We start from the raw sequence: 21,429 nt of genomic DNA on the forward strand, positions 1-21,429 counted from the left end.
TTGGTTCCTTGCCTCATCTTTGGATTTCCACAGCCCCATGAGCCCTTCTTCAACAACAGGAGACATGTTTGAATATTTGAAGCTTGGAAATCAAAAGGTAACTCAAAAAGTAATGAAAGAATTTGATTTTGAGAACTGACTTTGTAGCCAGGAACTTAAAAACAGCTCTCAGAGCTTAGAGACAGTTCTCACTCATCAAGATAAAGACAAGCCAATGCCCTAAGGAAAAACCCTAGGGAAAATAATGAAATAGCTATGGTGACTGGAATTCTAGTCTCTAGGATGCTGTTTCTGAGGTTGGTAGCTGATAGAAAGAAAAAAAAAATCAGTATTTATATTCCATATCTCCTTGTACAAAAGTTCAGCTTTCATGTAGGTTTTTGTCATAAAAGTCATTTAAGTCACCATAAGAAACAGACATAGACCTACTTAATTACAATTGGAGCATGAGAAGACTAGAGCTTGAACAGTTACAGAACATAGAAAGGAGTTAGTTAAAAAAATCCAAATCACTTTGGCAAGAGTGTTCCAAGCTGTTTCGTGCTTGACAGCCCTCTTATCACCCAAGGAAGCAAACTGATACCACTAGACAAGCCTCTGCTCAGCAGCTGGGAGAGAGAGCCATTTCTAGAAAAGGCACATGGGCAATAGCTGCCAGCAAAACCAGCCGCTGTACTCTGCAAGGGGCAGCACAGAGAATCCCAGTTTAAGTAGTAGGAGGTATCTGTGCCTCTAGACCACCTCCTGCACAAAGGGCTACTGGTGTAGTAGTGGGCAAAGGACAACGCTGCCAAGTTGACTCAGGAAATACCAACACGAACAAAGGCCATAAGCGAAGGTTAGAGGAAGTACCAGGTATTAAATCAGGACTTTCACTCCTCATTCATTTTGCCTCATCAGATCAGAGCTTCAAGTAACCAAAGCAAACACAATGTGAAGTATCTTACACACAATGAGGGAATCATTTTATTAGATTATGGAAGACAGCAGCATTACAGTACAAAAAGTTACAAGAGTAGCAGAAAAAAAGTGTTTTTGGTTTAAATACTCAGGATTATACTGGGGAACATGAGAAGGATAGTACCCTTTTCTAAACTAACTCCTAAACCAGGTTATCAAAATAAGTTTTGAATATTCAGCACAAGTAAAAAAGTTACAACAAACATCATTATAAAATGCTTTAATAAATAGTTTCTTTTCTGAAAGTTTTTTTTTTTTTTTTAAGAACATGTCAAACAAAAATGTACTAAAACAGAAGATCCTGCAAAGCAAATCGTGTGTTCCTGTATAAAATAACTGATTTCAAAACATTCATGTTTACATTGTTCATGGGCCAGAGTTTACACTCAAACATCCGCTCCTCTCACTGGTAGGGTAACTAGGTGTATGTAGTGTTATGCTTCTTCAGTACTTAAAATAAATGTACAGTTTGCCCAGTAATAGCAATAATAAAGCCTAAAAAAAAAAATGCACAAGTCTTCCATTACAAATAACCATTTCTAACGAGGTACTCCCATCTTCTGAGCTTGCCAGCCTTTTTTTTTTTTTTTCTTTAGAGCAAAAGATGAATAAAGCACAACAGAAACAAGATTGAGGAAAATATTGTTCCCTTCATTAGGCCTGTATTTAAACGCAAAAAAGTAATACCACATGTAATTAACATATTCACAAAAGAAAAAACAATGCCTCACTATGTTGGTACTGTACAGTAGATGCACCCGTTAGTGTTCTTGAGATGGGCTGAACATGGGGATAAACAAACATTTCTGGATCTATTTACATGTAAGTGGTTATGTTCCTATGTAAATACAAATGACCAACAGATTCCTAACATTGATTGTATTAACATCATTTTCTAATCTGGACATAATACCAAAAAAAGTCTTATAAACTGCCATAAAACCTCCTTTTCTGTAACATAAATTAAAAGGAATGACATGTAAAAAAAGACCAAAATATTTAAGTTATTAAATCAAATATACAGAGTGATTCATTTAATATGTACATATTTACAAAAAAAGCACTTTCACTATTAGAAAATAAACTGTGTCAGTTGGGGAACCTAGAGTTCTCACAATTTTACTATATTGATATGGCAGTCTTTGACAGTTGCTATAGAAAAAGTTTAATCTCAAGGCACTTGTCACATGCTTCAATACTGCAATTCTAAAGGAATTCAACAGAAATAAAAAGGCCACTTTTAAACCACAGTTGAAAGATCTCTATAATTTTTTTGTTCCTATTACAAAGTGTGTAAGGCAAATTTGGAAAAAATCTTACAGAAGCTACTAACGTAACAAGTGCAGTGAGCTGCCATTAATAGAGATTCAAAGTCAAGAAAGCAGTTTAAAGTTCACAATTTCCTCAACCAGGAGGTTTTAAAGCCACCATTAAATTAGAGCAAGTAATAAAAAGAAATACATTCTGTAAACAGTGTACAGTCTTTTGTAATAAACTTTACACATATTGAAAATACAACCTCTCCTCTGCCACACAGCGAGTGTATTATAAGTAAACTTTACAAAAATAGCAACTATCAAAGATTACTCATTTTTTCATCTGACAGTCATTGAATAATTTATACAAGGCTAAAGAAACAAAATAAATTTTATTTATTATTATTTTTATTTATTTTTTTTACGCAAAATAAAGAAACTATGAACATTTGACTCCAGATATTTTTAGTCCTTGATGCAAAGTGGAGATGTCAATTTTTCCCCTCCCCAGTAAGTGTAGGCGCAGTCTGCCTACATTCCAAATACAGATTAGTCTCTACTGCCTTCAAAGTTTGATGCATTCACATTTTTTACAGATCTGTTGTCCATTTTGCCTATTTGATGGGATTTCTTTACTGGACTGCTCTCTGATGTATCAGATGCCTTTGTTGGCAAAGGCTTTGCGAGTTTGTGAGAGAGGAATTTGTCCATTTCCTCATCTCTTTCCTCCTCTTCATCCTCCTCTTCCTCATACTCTACATACTCCTCTACTGCATCACAAGTTCTTTTTTGAGGAGATATGAAGTTTTTGCATTCATAACGAATGTCTTTGTTACTGTAAGATCTGTCTATAGGATTTCTTATGGGATTCAAAGGCGCCCACTGGTTATTGGCACCCTCTTCTCGGGGAGGACGACTTCTTTCTCTCTCTTTTCTTCTCTTCCGAGTCCACCACACACAGATGATTATACAGGTCAGCCATACAATGCTAAATACCGCACAAAGAATTGGAACCAAATAATCTAGAGGGCAAATAAAAAAAAGCAAAGTCTTGAGTTAATGGAACTAGTTATACAGCACTGAGCAACTGCAAGAGAAATATCCATACAAAGCTCTAGATTAGTCCTAGAAAGATTTTTTTAGTAACTCTGTTAGGTCCTAGAAAGATTTTGAAGAAAGGAGGATGTCATTGCTGCACAACAGCATATATCTGAATACACTAGATTGTCAAGAAAGACTCTTTACAAAAATAGTGAAGTTGGGGGAACACCTGAGATGTTTTTCCCCTCGAAAGGACAAGCTTCCTATATAAACAGCATCTTCATTCAAGTACCCAAGCCAAGTTGGCCCAGAAAACCTCAGTAATGACTCTGAAAAGAAACAAACTGTTTTTGTAGGAAGGAAGCAGAATGAAGAATATCATCCCTCTAATTTGCCCCTGAAATAGCGTATTTCTGATGCAAATGCCAGTGCTAGGTATCCTATCAGTAGATTTCCTTACCATCAAGTCCTCCTGTATTCATGTGCTACCTAGCTCTTACCTGAATGTTTTTGTTTGTTTTTGTGTTTTTTTTTTTTTTGTTTTTTTTTTTTAAATATTTAACCAAATCAGTCAGGCAGTCTTTAGGATGGTCCACCAGTTTTACTTCCCTGTAAAATTCTTACTTCAATTTCTCCTACAAATATGGTATATACCATAATGTTGTCACTAGATACAAGAACATTCACTGCTCAATGAGTAAGCAAAAGGAGTTGATGCAACTGCTTTTCCCCCAGTTCCCCTATGACAAATCCCATTAGTGTTGTCCAAGCCACACAGATGGATTATTCTTCTGGGAAACAATTTCTGAAGATCTGACAGTTATTTGTCTGTCTTTTTCAAGGGCTTTATTACTAGAACAGAATATCTTTTCTGCTAAGCAAGAATTCATGCATTGTAAGTAGTAAGAGACATCAGGTGCTTTGCTTTTATAAAGACAGGATGGCTCAACAGCTCTGCAGACACACACAGTCCGAACTACAATTTTGGCCTCTAATCTAAATACAAGTTTTCTGCAGTTTTGAGACAGTTACTTACAGAATAACCTGCAAGTTGCTGTACAGGGGACTGCTTCAATGCCATGGTCATTCATTCCAACTTTAAAATGTCTTCTGAACATATTCTAGTGTGAAAGATGATGGTATGCATGATCTGACATGCTCAAACATTTCCTTCTTGTACAGGAAGATGAATAACCAGGAAAGGGGTTTGCCTCATGAGATTTAAAGTCATAGTTTAGCATGCTAGTGAAAGACTGTGCTCTTAACAATAACTGTTATTCTCTCTCCATTTTCCATAAGCAGTCTAAACCATGAATGTGGTGGTGGGAATAACTTAAGAAAAGGAGCTCTTCATACCAGCTTCAAGTAAAAAAAAAAAAGATTCTTATGCAAAGAATAGTCTCCATAAGATCCAAATGAAGATTTAAATATTTTTTTTAAGCCAGAGGAAATTGATGAAGTATTTAAATAATCATCTCCATCTGGACACTTGAGCATCCCACAGAAATCAGTCTTAAAGATATAGGGCTTTGCACCAATGTTTTGTGGTAGGTTTACACCTGCCACACCTAATTAAAGGTGTCTAATTAGAGGGTAAAAATAAAACAAACCAAAGACCATGAGACCAGGCTATAGTTTACTTCTTCATGAGTCCAGTTAAAGAACTGGGGTCCACTGGTCAATATAGAGCATCCACAGTGAAATGAGTCTAGAAACATCTTACAGCTAGTGCTTGAGAATAAAGTCAAAGACTTCGCACTTTCTCAGAGAATCTTTGGATTTCATTGATGCAGAAGTAAAACAATCCCAACTCTTTCCCCAGAATTTAATGCACAATCAGAACAGAGAAGCTGAAGTATTTCAGAATCACAGCTCAGTTATCATCTATGACATTTCTATTCATGACAAACAAAGCTAGTAGCCTCCCAGCCTCCCTCAGAAGAGCTAAGGAAATACTACATTTGCCAAGGCTTTAACAGATGAAAGGCATTCCCCTAAAGGGAAAATATAAAGGAAATGGAACCAGGCAATTTACTCATTGTTTTGACTATGGTTGGAAGATCTTCCAGAAGATTATCTGGGGAGGTCTAAGAAAGTTGGGAGGGTCTCCAACATTTGTAAGATTTCCACTCTGAAGCTCTTTAATCAAACTGCAGCCCACCAGGGGTCCTTCAGAAAACCTTCTCCTGCCTCCCCCAGACAGGAAAAGGACAAGGAACACAGGCACGCAAAACTTCAACTGTTCATTTTGGCACATCTCTTGGACAGACAATACTGAGAGATGAAGGTATCTCCAATCACACCATACCCTTGTTAAGGGGAATGTATGTTACAGTTTAAACCAGCTGTGCACTACTGATAAACATGAAGGAGAACAAAGTTTTGTATTACCATTGTCAAGTACTGAAAGATCCTAGACATCTAACTCCTGCTAAGGTAATACATAAGCACTTCAGAAGAGACTTGGTATCACACTATATCCACCCCTGTTCCCATGTTTTCAGTACCTCACATCTTCAGTTTCTATAGTGCAGCAGCACCAAGGTCTGAGGTTTGGTTAAGGTTAATGTAGGAAAATCAGAAAAGATATGAAAACAAGAACTCCTGATCTGGTGGAAGGTATGCTTAGGATAGAAAATGGGGTTAGAAATAGTGGCAATAGCAGGTAGGGACATAATCCATAACATGGTATCAAGTTTAACCTAGCACACAAGCACAGACTCTTGATCTTAAAGCCACTTTCCTCTTCAGTTAGCAATAGCAATTGAAGAAACAACCTGGTCTACCATTTTCCCACACAGAGACAAGACACTGACAGCAAGGAATAGAAAACACTTGAACACACACAGGATGAGTGCATTGGGAACCTTACCTGATGATGAATTCCCAACAACTATGGTCTCTACTTTAACTTCAGTTACTGCCAACATAACAGTGCTGTTCTGCCGCTTGGTGATGGCATTTACTATTGTATTAGCAGCATTCTGTATGAGACTATTGTCTTGTTCATCTCGATGTGGGACAAAAGACTAAAAGGCAGGGAAGGTGAAAAAACAATTACTGCAGTCACCTAGGCAAAACATTGCAATTTTTAAATTTAACTCTATCTTATTTGAGTTCTGTGGCTTGAGTTTACCTGACAGAAGTTAGAAACCTTTAAATATTCTGTAGCAATATCATGGATGCCTTTATTTGAACTGCAGATGCAGTGTCAGGCTTGGTTGGTAACATGCCTACTTGCTAATCCAGCATATCTCAAAATGCAGCTGACTTCCATGTCACTTACACCACTGAGCTAAACTTAGTTATACTTTGAAGCACTTCAAGATGTGTGGATTATCTAGATAGAAGCCTGGACTAATAACAGTCTGCTCTATTTATACCATACCGTTTACTTCTTGCATCATGGCTCAGCATGTTCTTTACAATACTGGCAGAGACAGTCCAGCTTCTGCCTTGACAAACACTTTAATATGAAAATTAATTCTTTATTTGGAAACTACTCAATAGAGAAGCATTGAGTGACTGAGCTATAAATGCCTCTAAAGCACATCTTTAGCTCAGTATGGCAACAATCACTCGCACCTACTTAGCTTGCATCTTCTTCAACTTAACACTTATGCTTAGTGAACATCCTGAAGCAGTCATACTAGATGGCAAGTACCAACTTCTTTACACTGCAAAGATCAAATCCAACCACCTGCAACTATCTCCCCACTGAGAAGGTCAAAAGCCCAAGATTTGATAGAGCAGGTAGGCACCTGTTCACTAATTTAGGCTGAATTAGTCCTCAGAATGACTTTATCAGCAGATTGTGGTCACCTTCTGTCATTAATGAAGCTTGTAATCCAGATATCTAGCAGTATAGGAAATTCCATGAGATCACAAAATCACAGTACAGTCAGCCTAGGCCACAGATTGCAACATCTGTATTGAAGTGAAACAAGCTTAAACAACCTCTTCCCCTGCTCAAACTAATGACAACACATATACACACACACATCTCATACTTACAATAGCAACTTCCACCGCATTTTCTGTGGAGTATGACAGATCACATAATATTATCAAAGTTCTGTCCCTAGAAACAGTCCTAGTAGCTGGTAAATATCGAATTTCAGAACAGATATTTTCAGTTGTAGTGCCCTGTTAGAAGCAATGGAGATCACATGACTTTGGTTCAAGTCAAAATTAGCACAAAATAAACACCTCCACAGTTTCTGCGGTTACTGAGACCTGATGAAGGGGACAAATAAGGCAGGCAAGAAATGGCAGAAAAGTGAGGAACAGTTTTTGAATGAAGGGAAGAAGCTGAGCTTATATGACTATCCTAGTACAGTCTAAACCCAGCTTGTACTGTAAGAAGTAATTTATTTCTTTGAAATTAAAATATATATATATATTCAGTAAAAACCCTAACTTTACCTTGCCCTTTAGGCAAAGCAAAATTTATAACTGAAGTCTAAGAATAAAATTTGCAAGTTGATGACAGCAAGTTGTGTTATAAATATTTATCTTCTATTCCCCAACACGGAAGATATATTAAATATAGAAATGTATAAAACATATTCCCATACTTGATTAATAATTATTCTCACCTGGGGGACTTTGTTTCCATTAAAAATTAAAGTAATCCTAGCACAGTCATTGTCCAAGTATCCTGAATTAGGTAGACACTTGATATTGGCAGGCAGAGGTTCAGAGGCACTGCATTCTCCCCAGTCAGTACACGGTGGCTGAAAACATTTCATATACTTCTCCTGGCATTCTTGACCCATGGGACACTGGGTATTTGAATTATCCCAGTGTTTGTGTAACAGACAAGGTTTTTTCCCACACCACACCTAGAAATTCAGAACAAAAAAAGTACTGTTACAGTTAATTGGTCTTATGCATCAAAATCAAATAAGCTATTCACTAAGATGGTCATGATCTACTACTAATTGCAAAGTACTTATTTTGATATTACTATAGTCTTAGTAGAAAATGGAGTTGCTCTTCCAGAAAGAGTGGATGTTTTGTATTGACTAAAGAGTAAACTGAGCAAAGATTACCCAAGATACTGGTGACACCGAGGGGCTTCCAGATTAATCCCACATAATTTCAAACCATATGGAAGTTCAGACTTTTTTTTTAAGCTAGTCATCTAGGCTTTTTATTTCTAGAATATAAAAACCTCACTAAGGTTTCATTTCCCTTCAATTTTTATACTAAGATCCTTGCTACAGAATGCTGAAGACATTAAGGAATGACAGATCATTAATAACCACTGACATTTCGACCACTCTTCCAAGAAAATAGTATGCCAGCACCCCCAACTTACTGAGGGATAGCAAGCTTGCAAACACCACTCCACTTTATGATGCACCTTTGTGAAGCATATAAAATGCTATACAGCTATTCATTTATTAATGTATGGATTTCTTAAAGCACCATTAACAGCAAGAGAACATTCATTTCACTACACATGAAAGAACCAAACAATATGAGTAACTTGTAATCACTGCACCATTTATTTGCCTCAAAGCTGTGTGCTGCCACCCTATACGCATCCTTAAGTCTCCTTCCACAACAGGAAGCATATTTCTGCAGTTGTAGTTGCCATCACGTGCTGTTCCCCTTTGAAGGCATCTCAAACTTCAAACTCACAATACCATAAAGACTAAAAATAGTATTTTTAAATTATTACATGCAAGATACAGTTATTTCCTAGCCTACAGGGCATACCTACCTAATAAAAAACCATGAAGGCTGAACAGACCAGCAAGATCCAGGCTTTTAAACTGGTGCTTCCAATGAAACACCTGGGAGATTGCCAGGTGAGGCAGTGTCATAAGTACTATTAGCACTCATCTCAAACCACCCACCTAGCCTTACAACTTGTAAGCAGCACTGATCATGTTTTTTCTCCAACTGTGATGTAAAGCTGCACAGGCACCACAAATCCACTGAGATATCACAGCATGGCTGAAAGGTCTGCAGCACATACGTTAACATGTTCTATCTGAATTTAGGCTAGTCATATGGCTTCTAAGTCACAACCACAAACATATAGTCCATAATAAATATATAAAGATTACAATTAGTCAATTCATAAGTCTACTGAAGGACAACACAAAGGCAAAGATTGCCCACTGAAGAAACTGTTTTTCTTCCTCCACATCCTTTACCTTGGAATTAAGGTTTCTTGGAATTAAGTCTAATACCATGTTTGCAAAGCTTTGGCAGAGATTATTTTTTTTCTAAAATCATTTCAAGGATCATTATTCCATTCCCATTAATATTTACTTTTCTGAAAAAAAAAAAAAAAGTGCCTATCTGCTTCTAGAGAGCTTGTTCTAGCAGGTAGAGGGTAGGACAATAGCTTATCATTGTAAAGCCAATCCCGTTGGTGTTTTTACGGGAAGTCCTTGCAGACAGAAAAGGACATTCTGTGGGTGTGCTATGCAAGAGTCTTGATGGAAAAGAGAGACTAATTTGTGCATGAAGAAATACTAACTTGTACATGAAGTATGTTTCAGCCAGAAGGATTTAAGAAAGCAGGTCAAAATAACTACCTTGGTGCAGTCAATACGGCCATCCAAGCAGTGACAGTTGTTGCATTCTTGATCCCACCTGCTGCCATGAGGAAACGTCATTCCTTTAAGCCAGCAAGGCTTTCCAATTCCAATCACTACAGAAAGAAACAGGCACTTAACTCAGTCACTGAAACTGTAAATATTTAAATAATAAAAAAACCTTGCTGCTTATTCAGACCATTGCATATAAACTCTATACTAACTACAATTGTAAATTGTACCCAATTGTTTTTTGGGGGCAGAGGTTGATAAGTAGATATAGAAATACCTTCTTGGCACCTAGGACCAACTCTTCCAGGGGGACAAGTGCATCGGTATCCATTGATTTCATCTATACAAGTGGCACCATATCCACAAGGGGAAGACTGGCATTCATCAATATCTAGAGAGAAAATAGCAAAACTCAACAGCAAGAACATAAAGCATTGTAATCAAACATTTACTGGGATGTAATCTGACAATACCTGCTTTTCTAACACACAAGAGTTTGGCTTCAGAATTAATCATCTTAATTGGAATTATTCTTATAATTCCATCCTAATTGAAACTTTGGTAATCAAAGCAGCAATCTTATGCTGACTCATCTTACAGAGCAGAGGTGTTGGACAGCTGTAGGTGCTAATGTCTTCTCCACACACAGCTAATGTCAGAACAGGATGTGGGACTGTAGTCCTAGTGTCTGCCATTTAGACTTAGAAAATCACATGCTTTCAGGAGGTTATCATAGCGCAAGAAACGAACAATAAATTGGCTCAACAGTGTCCCCCCAAAAAATTACAAAGGAGTTTCTTACAGCAATACAACCTACCACGAAGAGGAAAAATATAGTTTGTTACAGACATTTGATACAACTTCCCAATAACTATGAAATAGCAAGTAGATTCATTTAGTACACAGATACTTAGCACAACAGCATCTCAAACAGCCTTCAAAGATTCACGGACTTATAGAAATCTAATGAAAAAAGGCAGAATCATAGAATTATGCAGGTTGGAAAAGACCTTTAAGATCATCTAACCCAACTTTTAATCTAGTACTAAAGTCCACTACTCAATCATGCTGCTAAGTCCTAAGCCTACACATTTCCTGAAGATCTCCAGGGATGGTGACTCAACCATTTCCTTGGGCAGCATGTTCCAACACTGCACAACCCTTTCAGTAAAGGAATTTCTGTTCTCCTAATATCCAAACCTAACTTCCCCCGACACAATTTGAGGCCACTTCCCTTAATCTCATCACTTGATGCTTGGGAGAAGAGCCCGACCCCCACCTTACTATTGCCTCCTTTAAGTAACTGCATAGCACAATTTGCATCCACCCCCAACTCCTTTTCTCTAGGAGAAATAACCTCAGATCCCTCAGCCACTTCTCCTAGGACTTGTGAAGCAAGAAGCATTGCCCGTTCAGATGCACAAAGTATTTGTCATCCTGGATAAGTGAATAACACTAATTTATGCAAAAGTCTACCAATAGAAGTAAAAAAAACAACCTGCCAATTTGCAAGCTACAGCCAGCTGCTTCAGTTTTGACCTTAACTGTTCTCTCCCAAGACATATATCAAAAGTTTAATAGATTCATTTAGGTTGGAAAACACCCAACCATCAACTAACACTACAAGTCCACCACCAAACCACATCTCTAAGCACCATGCCCATGTGTCCCAAGTATCTCCATGGAAGGTGACTTCACTGCTTCCCTGGACAGCTAGTTCCAATGCCTAACCCCCTCTTGAAATCCCACTCCAATCCTACAGAAAAATTATTTAAACACTAATTCTTAGCTGATACAGGCTATCAGCTCATCTTCTGTGTTTACAGGACTAGAGTTAGTCTCATTATTACCACCACAATTGCTTTCTGTTATCTGTATAGGCAACAGAAACAACAACACATAAATGAACATGAGCCAGAGCTTTTGGTTCTATTCTAGCTCCCTTCAGAACCACTCCATGACAAAGTACCAGCAAAATTCAGAAGCATCTAAACTACAGGGTTTGATTACTCCTTCCTCCTCTATTCAAGCTATGTTAAAGACTATCTAAATGGCTGTTAATTCTTACTGTTATCAGCATCCCATAATAGGTATTTGTTAGAGCTACTTCCTTTGTTTACAACTTTCTAAACAAGGAAAAAGCAGTCAGCAACCCCATTACAAATACACAGCATTTGTCTTTGACTACAAGTAGTCCTCTCTGCATTTCGCATCTGGAAAAAGGACAGTTCAACATCCCTGAGTGTCTGCATGTAATTATACATACATAATTATCTGCCCTCTCTGGTTCTACATCCAGAGATCGCTAACTACAGTAGATGTAATAGCCTCAAAGTCCGATCTACCCAAAGTAAAATTATATAAAAATAGAGTAAATATATTTAGATCAAAATAGTAGTATTCAGAAGTATTTAATTAAAAACACAAAAAGACATACACACATCCACAACATTTAAATGTAGTCTTCAAGTCCTTTGTTTCCTCCTTTTTTTCAGCCTCTAGTGAAAATTGCCATGTAACAGGTTAGTTTTATAGCTTTGAAAGAGCCTTTATCGTATTTCTTGCAAAATGCTGTGCTCCACTACCTGTATTCATGTGCTCCTCATATTTTGTTTTCATTTGAGATATCCAAGTGGATTTTAGTTTCTAATTTTTTAGTTTCTAATGTTAAATGGTACACTTAATGCGTCATCTTTAATGATGAATTGCTTATCAAGAGAAATAATAGATCATAATAAACTCCTATAAAACCAACACTCCAGACCCTTCAGAAATGCCTGACAAAAAGCAGCGACAAAGTACAATTTAAGCCAAGTCACTTTGGTTGCATTTAATGAAATAAAGAAAGGAACAGGAACTGCCATTGTTTGCAAGGTGAGTACCAGTGCCTGACTGACCCAGTTGGCTTCTTTATTTGGAATTCAGCTGACCTAATGCAAAGAGGATTTAAGGGTTCTTTCCGATTTGTGTGCTGGAATGGTGCAACCTTTCAGGTCATTATTCATATAGGTACTTTACTTACTAATTCTGCAGTCAGGACCAGCAAATCCAGGTGCGCATTCGCATCGAAACCAATTCACACCATCGACACAGATACCTCCGTTGTAACTGTAAAAAAAAATAAACATAACTACACCAGTTGTTCTCAGGCTACATTCACAAGTCTAAAGATGAACGAAAAACATAGGTTCCTCACACTGCCTGTTCAAATGCAAATTTCTATCGTCTTTATTCATGGGACTTTCTCACTATTCAAAGAATTACAAAGTCCCTAATTCATAATACTAGTCTAGACTCAAGCTATTGTTTCAGTGGTCTCTAATTAAAGCTTTGTTAATTAAACCTGCTGCTGCTGTTCAGGGGAACAACTTATTTCATCATTTGAAAAAGCATACTGTTAGATAAAACTGCTTTGTAAGTTACCTGTTGAACCAACAACATCTACAAAAGCATGCATGGGGAAGAACATCAACAGATCTCAAGGAGATAAAGCAGCCCTAAAAAGCTAATACAGAGCCAGAACTTCTGGAATTTATTTGAAATGCAATAACCCCTACTGAATGCATCAGAGGTTGACAACAGGGAAAGATAAGGTAGATAGTTTGCTTAATCCACGTGTCAGTATTTTTCCTCTTAAGCCATAAACAAACTTCTATGTTTAACACTCCTAATATATCTCTCCCCCAAAAATTACTATTTTAAAAACTCATTTATACAGAGTATTTGATCTAACTGTAAGTTTTTTTTTTTTATATTTGTTTAAAACTATTTGCTGCAGATTAACAAGTTTTGATTATTTTTCAATTCTTATTCTAAAACTCAGTTGTAGATACTTGAGATGTTATCAAGTCTGATTCATTTCACACTATAGTAAGTCACCAGTCAGTTCTGGCATGAAAACTACACTCTGAAATACTTTGTTCATATATGAATCAGCTCAAGATCATTCTGTGGTCTTTGCTGTTGTGAAGAAATAGATAAGGCACAACTAAGAACTGCTTTAAGACTTACAAAGGCTGGCTTCAATTATTTTAGGGCAGAATTTGTTCTAATCTAGAATAGAAATCCATATTACTGTGCTGTCTTATTTTCACAATAGGTATAGAATTGTAATTCTCATACTTACCATGGATGAGGGTTGCAGTCATTGGTATCTATAAAAAAGAAAATAGACTAACATCAGACTAACATAACTGACATTTTCTAGCATACAATATTATAAAAGACAATGAAAGCAAAAAGTTCAAAAAGATTCCTTCTACACACACGCTTGCAAAAAAAGTTCAATTAGACCTAAGAGACTTAAGAAATACCTTACATTTTCATTTTAGTCATAAAGTCTTACAATTTCTGCATATTCAACACCATGGACTGGTAAGTAGAATGATGGCAACGTAACAGGAATAAAACACATTATTGCAGTAGTAGTTCCTAGCTCACACAGCCTCTAAAAGCTTTTTAAAGGATTCTTATTACTTTAGCAATTCATACATATGTATGCAACAGTCAGATTTCTTAAGCAAATCTTTCACATTATAAATAATTCTGAATTATTTGTTAGCAGTTACACTGGTACTGTAACCTTTAAAACAGCTCATTAGGGCATACATCAGTACAACAGCCATTTCAGGGTAAACTTAAAGTGAAAACAGATCTCAGATGTAGACTTCTTCTGTTATGCCTTGAAACAAAAAAGAAGAGCTGCAAGCTTTGTTCCACCTAACTAATTCATTGTGTTGACAAGTCAAAGCAATTAATAACTATCCTCAAAGAAAGTAGCTGTATATGATGGAATATGCACCACCACCTTACTTTCCAGATACTTTTCATTATTAAATATACAGAGCAAAACAATCCCAGAGATAGTTGATCCCAAAGATTATTTTTCTCTAAGAGGCTGGATGTCATATTTTGGCAGAGAATAGTGGCAAAAAGAAACACGGCAAATTCTTCATTCATTAGTCAAGCATCATATTTACTGTGAGTGATTCAGATATTTTGGCAGCTAAACATAATAAACTTGCTTTGTTTCAGTTAACAACTCTGCTAGACACTCTGAGTATCACAGAGCAAAGAAGAAAAAGCCTTACTCTGTGTGCATGTACGTCCTTCCCATCCTTCTTTGCAGATGCAAGAAAAGGAGTCTCCGCTGCCAACACATGTTCCACCATTCATACAAGGGTTTGGAATACAACTGCTGTTTTTAGCTTTGAAAACAGAAAAGGTATCTACTTAGCACAACAAATATATCCGTCATCTGGATATATCAAGATCACTAACCTGAATAGCACTTATGTCAGCACTGCAAGACTTACAAGAAGGTGAAAAGATTCTAAGAAGAGCCACATGCACAGTCATCTCTTACCTACCTTCACGATCACAAATCAAATGCTTAATTGAATCAAGATAAATTATCTATTTTTCCCCCATGTAAGGTAAGCATTCCTCAAACACTGCTAAATTCCTACTCTGGTAGTATCCCACATCAGCTGGGATACACAGCCTGCACAGGATGTGAACACTGGTTGGTGCTTATGACTAGAAATTTTTCTAGAAAAGGGAATAAACTACCCTGAACTCAGTCATGATCCAACTGGAAAGGCATTGACAGTCAACTAGAATACAGCTTTCCCCATTTACGAAATGATTAAGTATTATTTAAGTTGTTCTCTGCTTCTGCCTTTGTCCATAGACAATTTAGAGCTTACCAATGTTGCAAGTGCTTCCAATCCATTCTGGAGGACACGAACAGCGGAATGTATCTCCATCGTCATAGCACGTTCCACCATTGCTACAAGTATTTGCATCACATTGGTACTCACCTACATGTTTACAATAAAAACAATTAAAAATAATCAAGTCCAGGCTAATGGAAATTAGAAGGCCAGGTATTTTTTACTCACAAGTTTACTTTTTTTTTTTTTTTTTTAGAGACTTTACATTTAAATGCAACGGTACTAGAAATGCGTAGTTCTACTTGCTGTATTAGAGTAAGCAAGCCAAAAATAGTGGAATCTAAGGGCCTCTCTTAAGACTATTCCACTACAGTTTGTGAAAGAGTAGGTTCTTTAAAAATTCCATTTTGTTGCTGGGAAACTGGAAGAGGTAATGAAAATACGACTATTATTTCACTGAGATTGTTTTAAGTTTCAGGAACTCTAGTCTCATGCAAAGAAAGAAAACTAAAGATCAAAGAAAAGAACACTTACGTGAATGGCAAGTTTTGCCTTTCCAGTCATTCTTACATTCACAATAGAAGTCATTTACCAAATCAATGCATCGGCCACCGTTATGACATGGGTTAGGAGAACAGTCATTGAAATCTAGAAAGAGTTATTCAAATTAGCTGATCTAGCCTAGCCAGGGCCATGACAAAGAACACAAAATGTTTCTTTATAAAGGAAATAATCTGCATAGCATTTATGAAAGCAGCATTCCTAATTATTAAGCAGTTATCTTTATATAAGCAAGGAAAATCTATTTTTAATAAACACGAATTACAAAACACTTTGACAACATAAGACAAAAGTATCTTTTAGAAATCAGCAGTATGACTAAGTAGAGAGCCACCATAGTTTCTTTTTCCAGCAAACGTCTGCATTTTGAACTTTAGAACTTTCTACTATGCAACTTAAGAGTAGAAACCACAATATCCTGAAAAGAAGCCCTAACTCAGGCCATCCACAAAACAAGGCTCGCTTCTCCATGTGTACATGTATATACACACAAATATACAGAAGTTCTAGAGAGAATGCTTTCTACTCAAGACAAGTTTCAATACTTAAAACAATTATTCCAAAACAACCTTCAACTAAACCACACAAATTCTTGAAAGTGATAGCTATCAAAAGCTTCTCAGCCTTTATTTCACATCTGAATTGACAGACATCCTGTAGTAAGTCTCAACAAATCCTTGTCCTCATGTTTTAGAAGGAACTTCATTCAGAGTAGATATCACATTTAATAAAGAATCAGCTGCAGTTTCCTCTGAGTTAACATCCATAAACTTGATCTAGTACACTTCATTAGCCAAAGCCCAAGAAGTCTCAGCCAAGGTAACAAGAGTAAAGGCCTGCTCCCACTGAGCCCAGAATACAAAGCACTTAAGTTGCAATATTCATCGAGTAAAACTTCAGACTTCAGCAGTTCTTTTCTTACCAAAGGACTAGAATGTTAGATTTGTGATTCCTTCAGTAAGGTGGAAGCACGTTATAACTTACACAGGTTTAAAGCTAAAAAGCTTTCCAAGTTTGGAAACTGATGCATATTAACTGATTTGATAAAGGACAGACTTATGTACATTAAGTACACTAAGAGGCAAATATGCTTATAGCAATAAGAGGAATGAGTCTTTTTTAGCATGTTCTCTATTCACTTTTGCTTCTCCTCAGAAGAACTTTTTTTCTCCTGAGGTATGTCCCATGCTATAACCAAAGCATCAGATTATAGTTACATCAAAAGAACAGAATCTTTTAGAGCTGCTGCTATAAAATCTTGAAAATGCTTCACCAAACAACACTGAGTAGGCTGTCTGTTACCATAGAACAGAGAAACTACTGCAGGATTAGCTATATCCTAAATGTCACTAATTGTTACAACATAACTGTAGTATTTAACAGGGGAATGCATAGCAATACTCACTTGTGTCACACAACTCTCCTTCCCAGCCACTTGAGCAGAAACACCTAAATGAATCAACTTCATCGATGCACGTCCCACCATTCTTGCAAGGTTTCCCAAGACAATCATTGATGTCTATGACAAAGAGTCAACAATTATTGCTCAAGACTTTCTTCATACACAAAAACAAACTAGGTTGAATGATTTCTAGGCATTTTCTAAGAAAAAAACGCTATTCTCCATTTTGACATGCACAAGAACAGCTCATAGCATCTGTTTTCAAGCCTGGTAAAAATTCTAGATGTGTTCTCTCTCTCACGTATCAAGACAAACCAGAGCATTAAGTTCCCCTGGAAAAAAAAAGTTCAAAAATACCTAAGTAGTAGGTACAGACACATTCGCATTAAGATCAGTTTTCATTCACAGAGGAAAGCACAAACCACTACAAAAGACAGTTTTTTACCAGAAGAGATTGGACTTGAAGCAATACACTGGAAACAACACTCTGCAACTCTTAAAATCCTCACGTTTTACTTTATGTTGTAGAGCTTCAAAGCAAAAACAAACTTTAAGGAGGTTTAGATCAAAAACATATATTTTAAAAGAAACTCCCACTTACTTTCATGACAGTATATTCCAGTAAAACCTCTTTCACAGGCACAGGTAAAATTCCCTCCTGGCTGACTAATACACCGTCCATGAGGCCCACAAACATTAGATGAAATGAAACGGATTCCTTCTTGGGTAGTATTAGTGAAGACTTCTATTGTGCAGCTGTCTATTACTAAGAAAGAGAAGTACACCATCAGACCATAAGAATCCGTATCACTTTAAGTTACCCAAAAATTAAGACCTTAAGACCAGTTAACTTTTAAAAACAATTATGTTACTTCTCTACCGCTTTATAAACGAGCACTGCTACAAGCACTTTCTTCTCACTATTTCACCAGGTCCATGTACAATAAAATAATTCTGCATTATGCTATTCGCAGAAATACTACTTTTCTATGTACCACCATTAAGACAAATTTCTGGACAGGAGCAGGTACCTTTACAAGAATTGTTCTTGCAGTGGTCCTTGAGATGAGAACAATTCTTTCCATCATAGTCATCAGGGCAGGCACAATAATAATCTCCTCCCAGATCATAGCATTTAGCCCCATTCTGGCAAGGGTTAGGTTCACAGAAGTCAATATCCATCTGTAAGAGAGACCAGTTAGCAGCAGCAGCTTCATTTCCCAGAAATAAACAGCTTTAAGTATGTTGCTGGAGACAGATGAAGCTGATTTACAGAGAACCTCAAGTTTATGGATTTTCTACACTGCATATACAGAAGGAAACTTCAGTTGTTTTTTTTTTTTTTTCAACTTTAATGAAGGGCTTTTACAAAGGGCTTCTGATTCTCCAATTAAAGATATCCCTTTGCATGAGGCTGAATAAGCATATTCACAATAACTTAGCAAAGAATGTGTCATTAAGAGATCGCAGTGTGACTACTCTAGATCATTATCCATCATTTCTCTGCCCTTCACACCCACATGCTATGTGCTGTAACTCAAGTTAGATAGCAGCTCACTTAACTTGCCTCTACAAGACACTTAAAATGCACAGCACCTTCCAAAAATGTATTCTCTAGAGCAATTCAGTTCCCCTCCCACCTTAACTAACACATAATTTGTTATTGAACCACACAACTTTGAAGAAACCTCTGGAGATAGCTACTCCCACCTCCTGTGCAAAAAGCCTCTTGTTAGACTAAGTTGGCCAGGGCCTTATCCTTACAAATATCTAGCATGCTGATTTGCACACAGAAATGCAAGGTGCATTTTGAACACTTCTTAGAATTTGCTTTTTGAACTTAACACTAAACCCAGTGTTCATAACATAACCTTTAACAGACTCATCCTTTTAGGAAAACAATTCTGCTTCTACATCTTAGACTGCCACAGAAGACCACCACTGGTCACACCCCAAACGAGCTTTTGAGGCTGCATTGATGACTGAGACTATATTGTTATATCAGTTTCTTTCCCCCAAACTGTTCTTACAGACTGCACTCCTGCCCTCGAGTCAGTCTTTTCCTCTTCACATCTTGTGAGAAAGGAAAACTCAATCTTACAGAAGTCTGATCAAGTCCCATAGCGTATTTGGCCACTCTCTTTCTTTTCAACTGCAGAGTTTTTTTTTTTTTTAAATTCAAACCTAAATAAAACAGAAGGAACCCCAGATGTCTAAGCATTAATTCAGCACAGCATGTACAATTCCAGCTGCCATTGAGAGATTTTCAGCCAGCTATTTAGCAGACTCATATAAAACATTTAAAGCAGACTATAAAAATAGGAGATCTGAGAATCTTTCTCAGACCTAACTATCATACATTTCCATTTGTTTCCTTCCATTAGTATAAATTTCCCCTTCCCAATGCAAGTCAGTAGCTGGTACTTTAGCATCTGGAATCAATGGTAGATATTTCCTGCAGCACACACGGCAAGAAGCCAATTCTTCCTCTATTATTTGAACAGATCTACTAAAACTTTAATTACATATTATGGTATGAACCAGCAAGAAGTAGAGCACCCAAGATACAATCCTTACGTAGAAAAGGCATGAGTTATTAGGTACTACACCAGTTTTATTAAACTGGTCAGTATCTGTAACCCTTAATTTTGAATAAAAGGAAGACAGTACAGATACATTACAATAAACATTCTTCAGCATGTAGCAGAAATCACTCCAATGTCCTCCATTAAAAATTCTGGAAGAAATCCAACAAGCTTCTAATACAATGCTTTCAGTAGATGCTGTCTTCCAACTATGTTTATTTGTTTTTTTAGGAAAGCCAGAAAGTACATACTTGAGCAATATAATTTCATATTGAGAAAAAAAACTAGCATCCTCCCTAGGAAGAAGTAGATCTTCATTATCATTAAGTATTTTCATTAGGAGTTATCAACAGCATTCAGTATTTAAGATCTGAGTACTTAATGTGTAATAGCACTGCACATTCCCACAGCGATGTAGAACTGGAAGATCTGAGAGCCAATACTTATGTATCTACCTGCCTGTGGTTATTCCTGCCAACATTAATAGGATCACTTGAAAAGTACATCAGCTTTATACTTCAGAGTTAGTAGGACAAAGGTCTAAACCATTTAATGTAACAAGAGGACACAGCTCCTGAAGATTTGAAAATTTCAAAAAGCATTTCAAGCTTAAGGAATACTTACAGCTTTAAAACAAAGGAATACTTACAGTTTTAAAACATTTAGGAGGAGATTCAACACCTATATGCACCAATTTAGTTTATCAAGCTGCACCTTCAAGTTTCATAAGCACTGTGACAGCACTGAACAAGTTTGCTTATTGAGAGTGTCAAGTATCACCTATATCACACAGTAACACCTTAGGCCTTGCATTACTCTTATTTAAACCTGGAGTTACGTTTCTTTCAATTCAATCCATGGAGACTACTGCAGTAGTGTCACCACTGGCCTCACCTCACAGAAGACTCCCGAGAAGCCCTGTGCACACAGGCAAGTGAACCCATTCACTAGGTCTTTGCAGCGGCCTCCGTTTTGGCATGGATTGCTTTCACACTCATTTGTTTCTGTCTCACAGTTTTTTCCTGTGAAACCACGAGGGCATAAGCAATGGTAACCATTCACTTCATCCTACAAGGAGGAGAAATGAACAAGTGGGAAGACTTGTTTATTGATAAGACTTACACAGAAGAATTCAAGTTGTTTCTACATTCTGAATTTGTGAACAGCATTAACACCACAAAAATCATTTTGTTAAAATTTTGTGGACAGAGTCTGCAAGCTTTCAACGTATCTTACCTTGCAGCCTCATTTAGCCCATCTACAGTTGGAACTACAGAATAACTAGTCAGAACAAAATTTATTTTCAACATGGTATGTAATCAAAAGTTACCTTACAAGTCCCTCCATGTTGACATTGTCCATGACAGTCATTAATATCTA

General features: G+C 36.9%; 1 protein-coding gene across 3 annotated transcripts in view; it reads right to left on the bottom strand.

Moving 5' to 3' along the window:
* Nucleotides 1-939: 939 nt before the first annotated feature.
* Nucleotides 940-21,429, bottom strand: part of JAG2 (jagged canonical Notch ligand 2) — a 68,121-nt gene continuing 47,631 nt past the window's right edge. For all 3 annotated transcript variants that reach the window (XM_084519656.1, XM_084519657.1, XM_084519655.1), the window contains 16 exons: nucleotides 21,380-21,426; nucleotides 20,944-21,117; nucleotides 18,496-18,646; nucleotides 18,066-18,230; nucleotides 17,468-17,581; nucleotides 16,036-16,149; nucleotides 15,535-15,648; nucleotides 14,917-15,033; nucleotides 13,953-13,980; nucleotides 12,849-12,934; nucleotides 10,104-10,217; nucleotides 9,815-9,930; nucleotides 7,856-8,101; nucleotides 7,272-7,403; nucleotides 6,130-6,286; nucleotides 940-3,238 (listed from right to left, as the gene is read on the bottom strand). In XM_084519656.1, coding sequence (XP_084375782.1) covers nucleotides 2,766-3,238; nucleotides 6,130-6,286; nucleotides 7,272-7,403; nucleotides 7,856-8,101; nucleotides 9,815-9,930; nucleotides 10,104-10,217; nucleotides 12,849-12,934; nucleotides 13,953-13,980; nucleotides 14,917-15,033; nucleotides 15,535-15,648; nucleotides 16,036-16,149; nucleotides 17,468-17,581; nucleotides 18,066-18,230; nucleotides 18,496-18,646; nucleotides 20,944-21,117; nucleotides 21,380-21,426 — 2,348 coding nt within the window. In that variant the 3' untranslated portion in view covers nucleotides 940-2,765. The remainder of the gene's footprint in view (nucleotides 3,239-6,129; nucleotides 6,287-7,271; nucleotides 7,404-7,855; nucleotides 8,102-9,814; nucleotides 9,931-10,103; nucleotides 10,218-12,848; nucleotides 12,935-13,952; nucleotides 13,981-14,916; nucleotides 15,034-15,534; nucleotides 15,649-16,035; nucleotides 16,150-17,467; nucleotides 17,582-18,065; nucleotides 18,231-18,495; nucleotides 18,647-20,943; nucleotides 21,118-21,379; nucleotides 21,427-21,429) is intronic.

This window comes from Aythya ferina (genome assembly GCF_964211825.1).
Source record: "Aythya ferina genome assembly, chromosome: 5".
Classification (NCBI taxonomy): domain Eukaryota; kingdom Metazoa; phylum Chordata; class Aves; order Anseriformes; family Anatidae; genus Aythya; species Aythya ferina.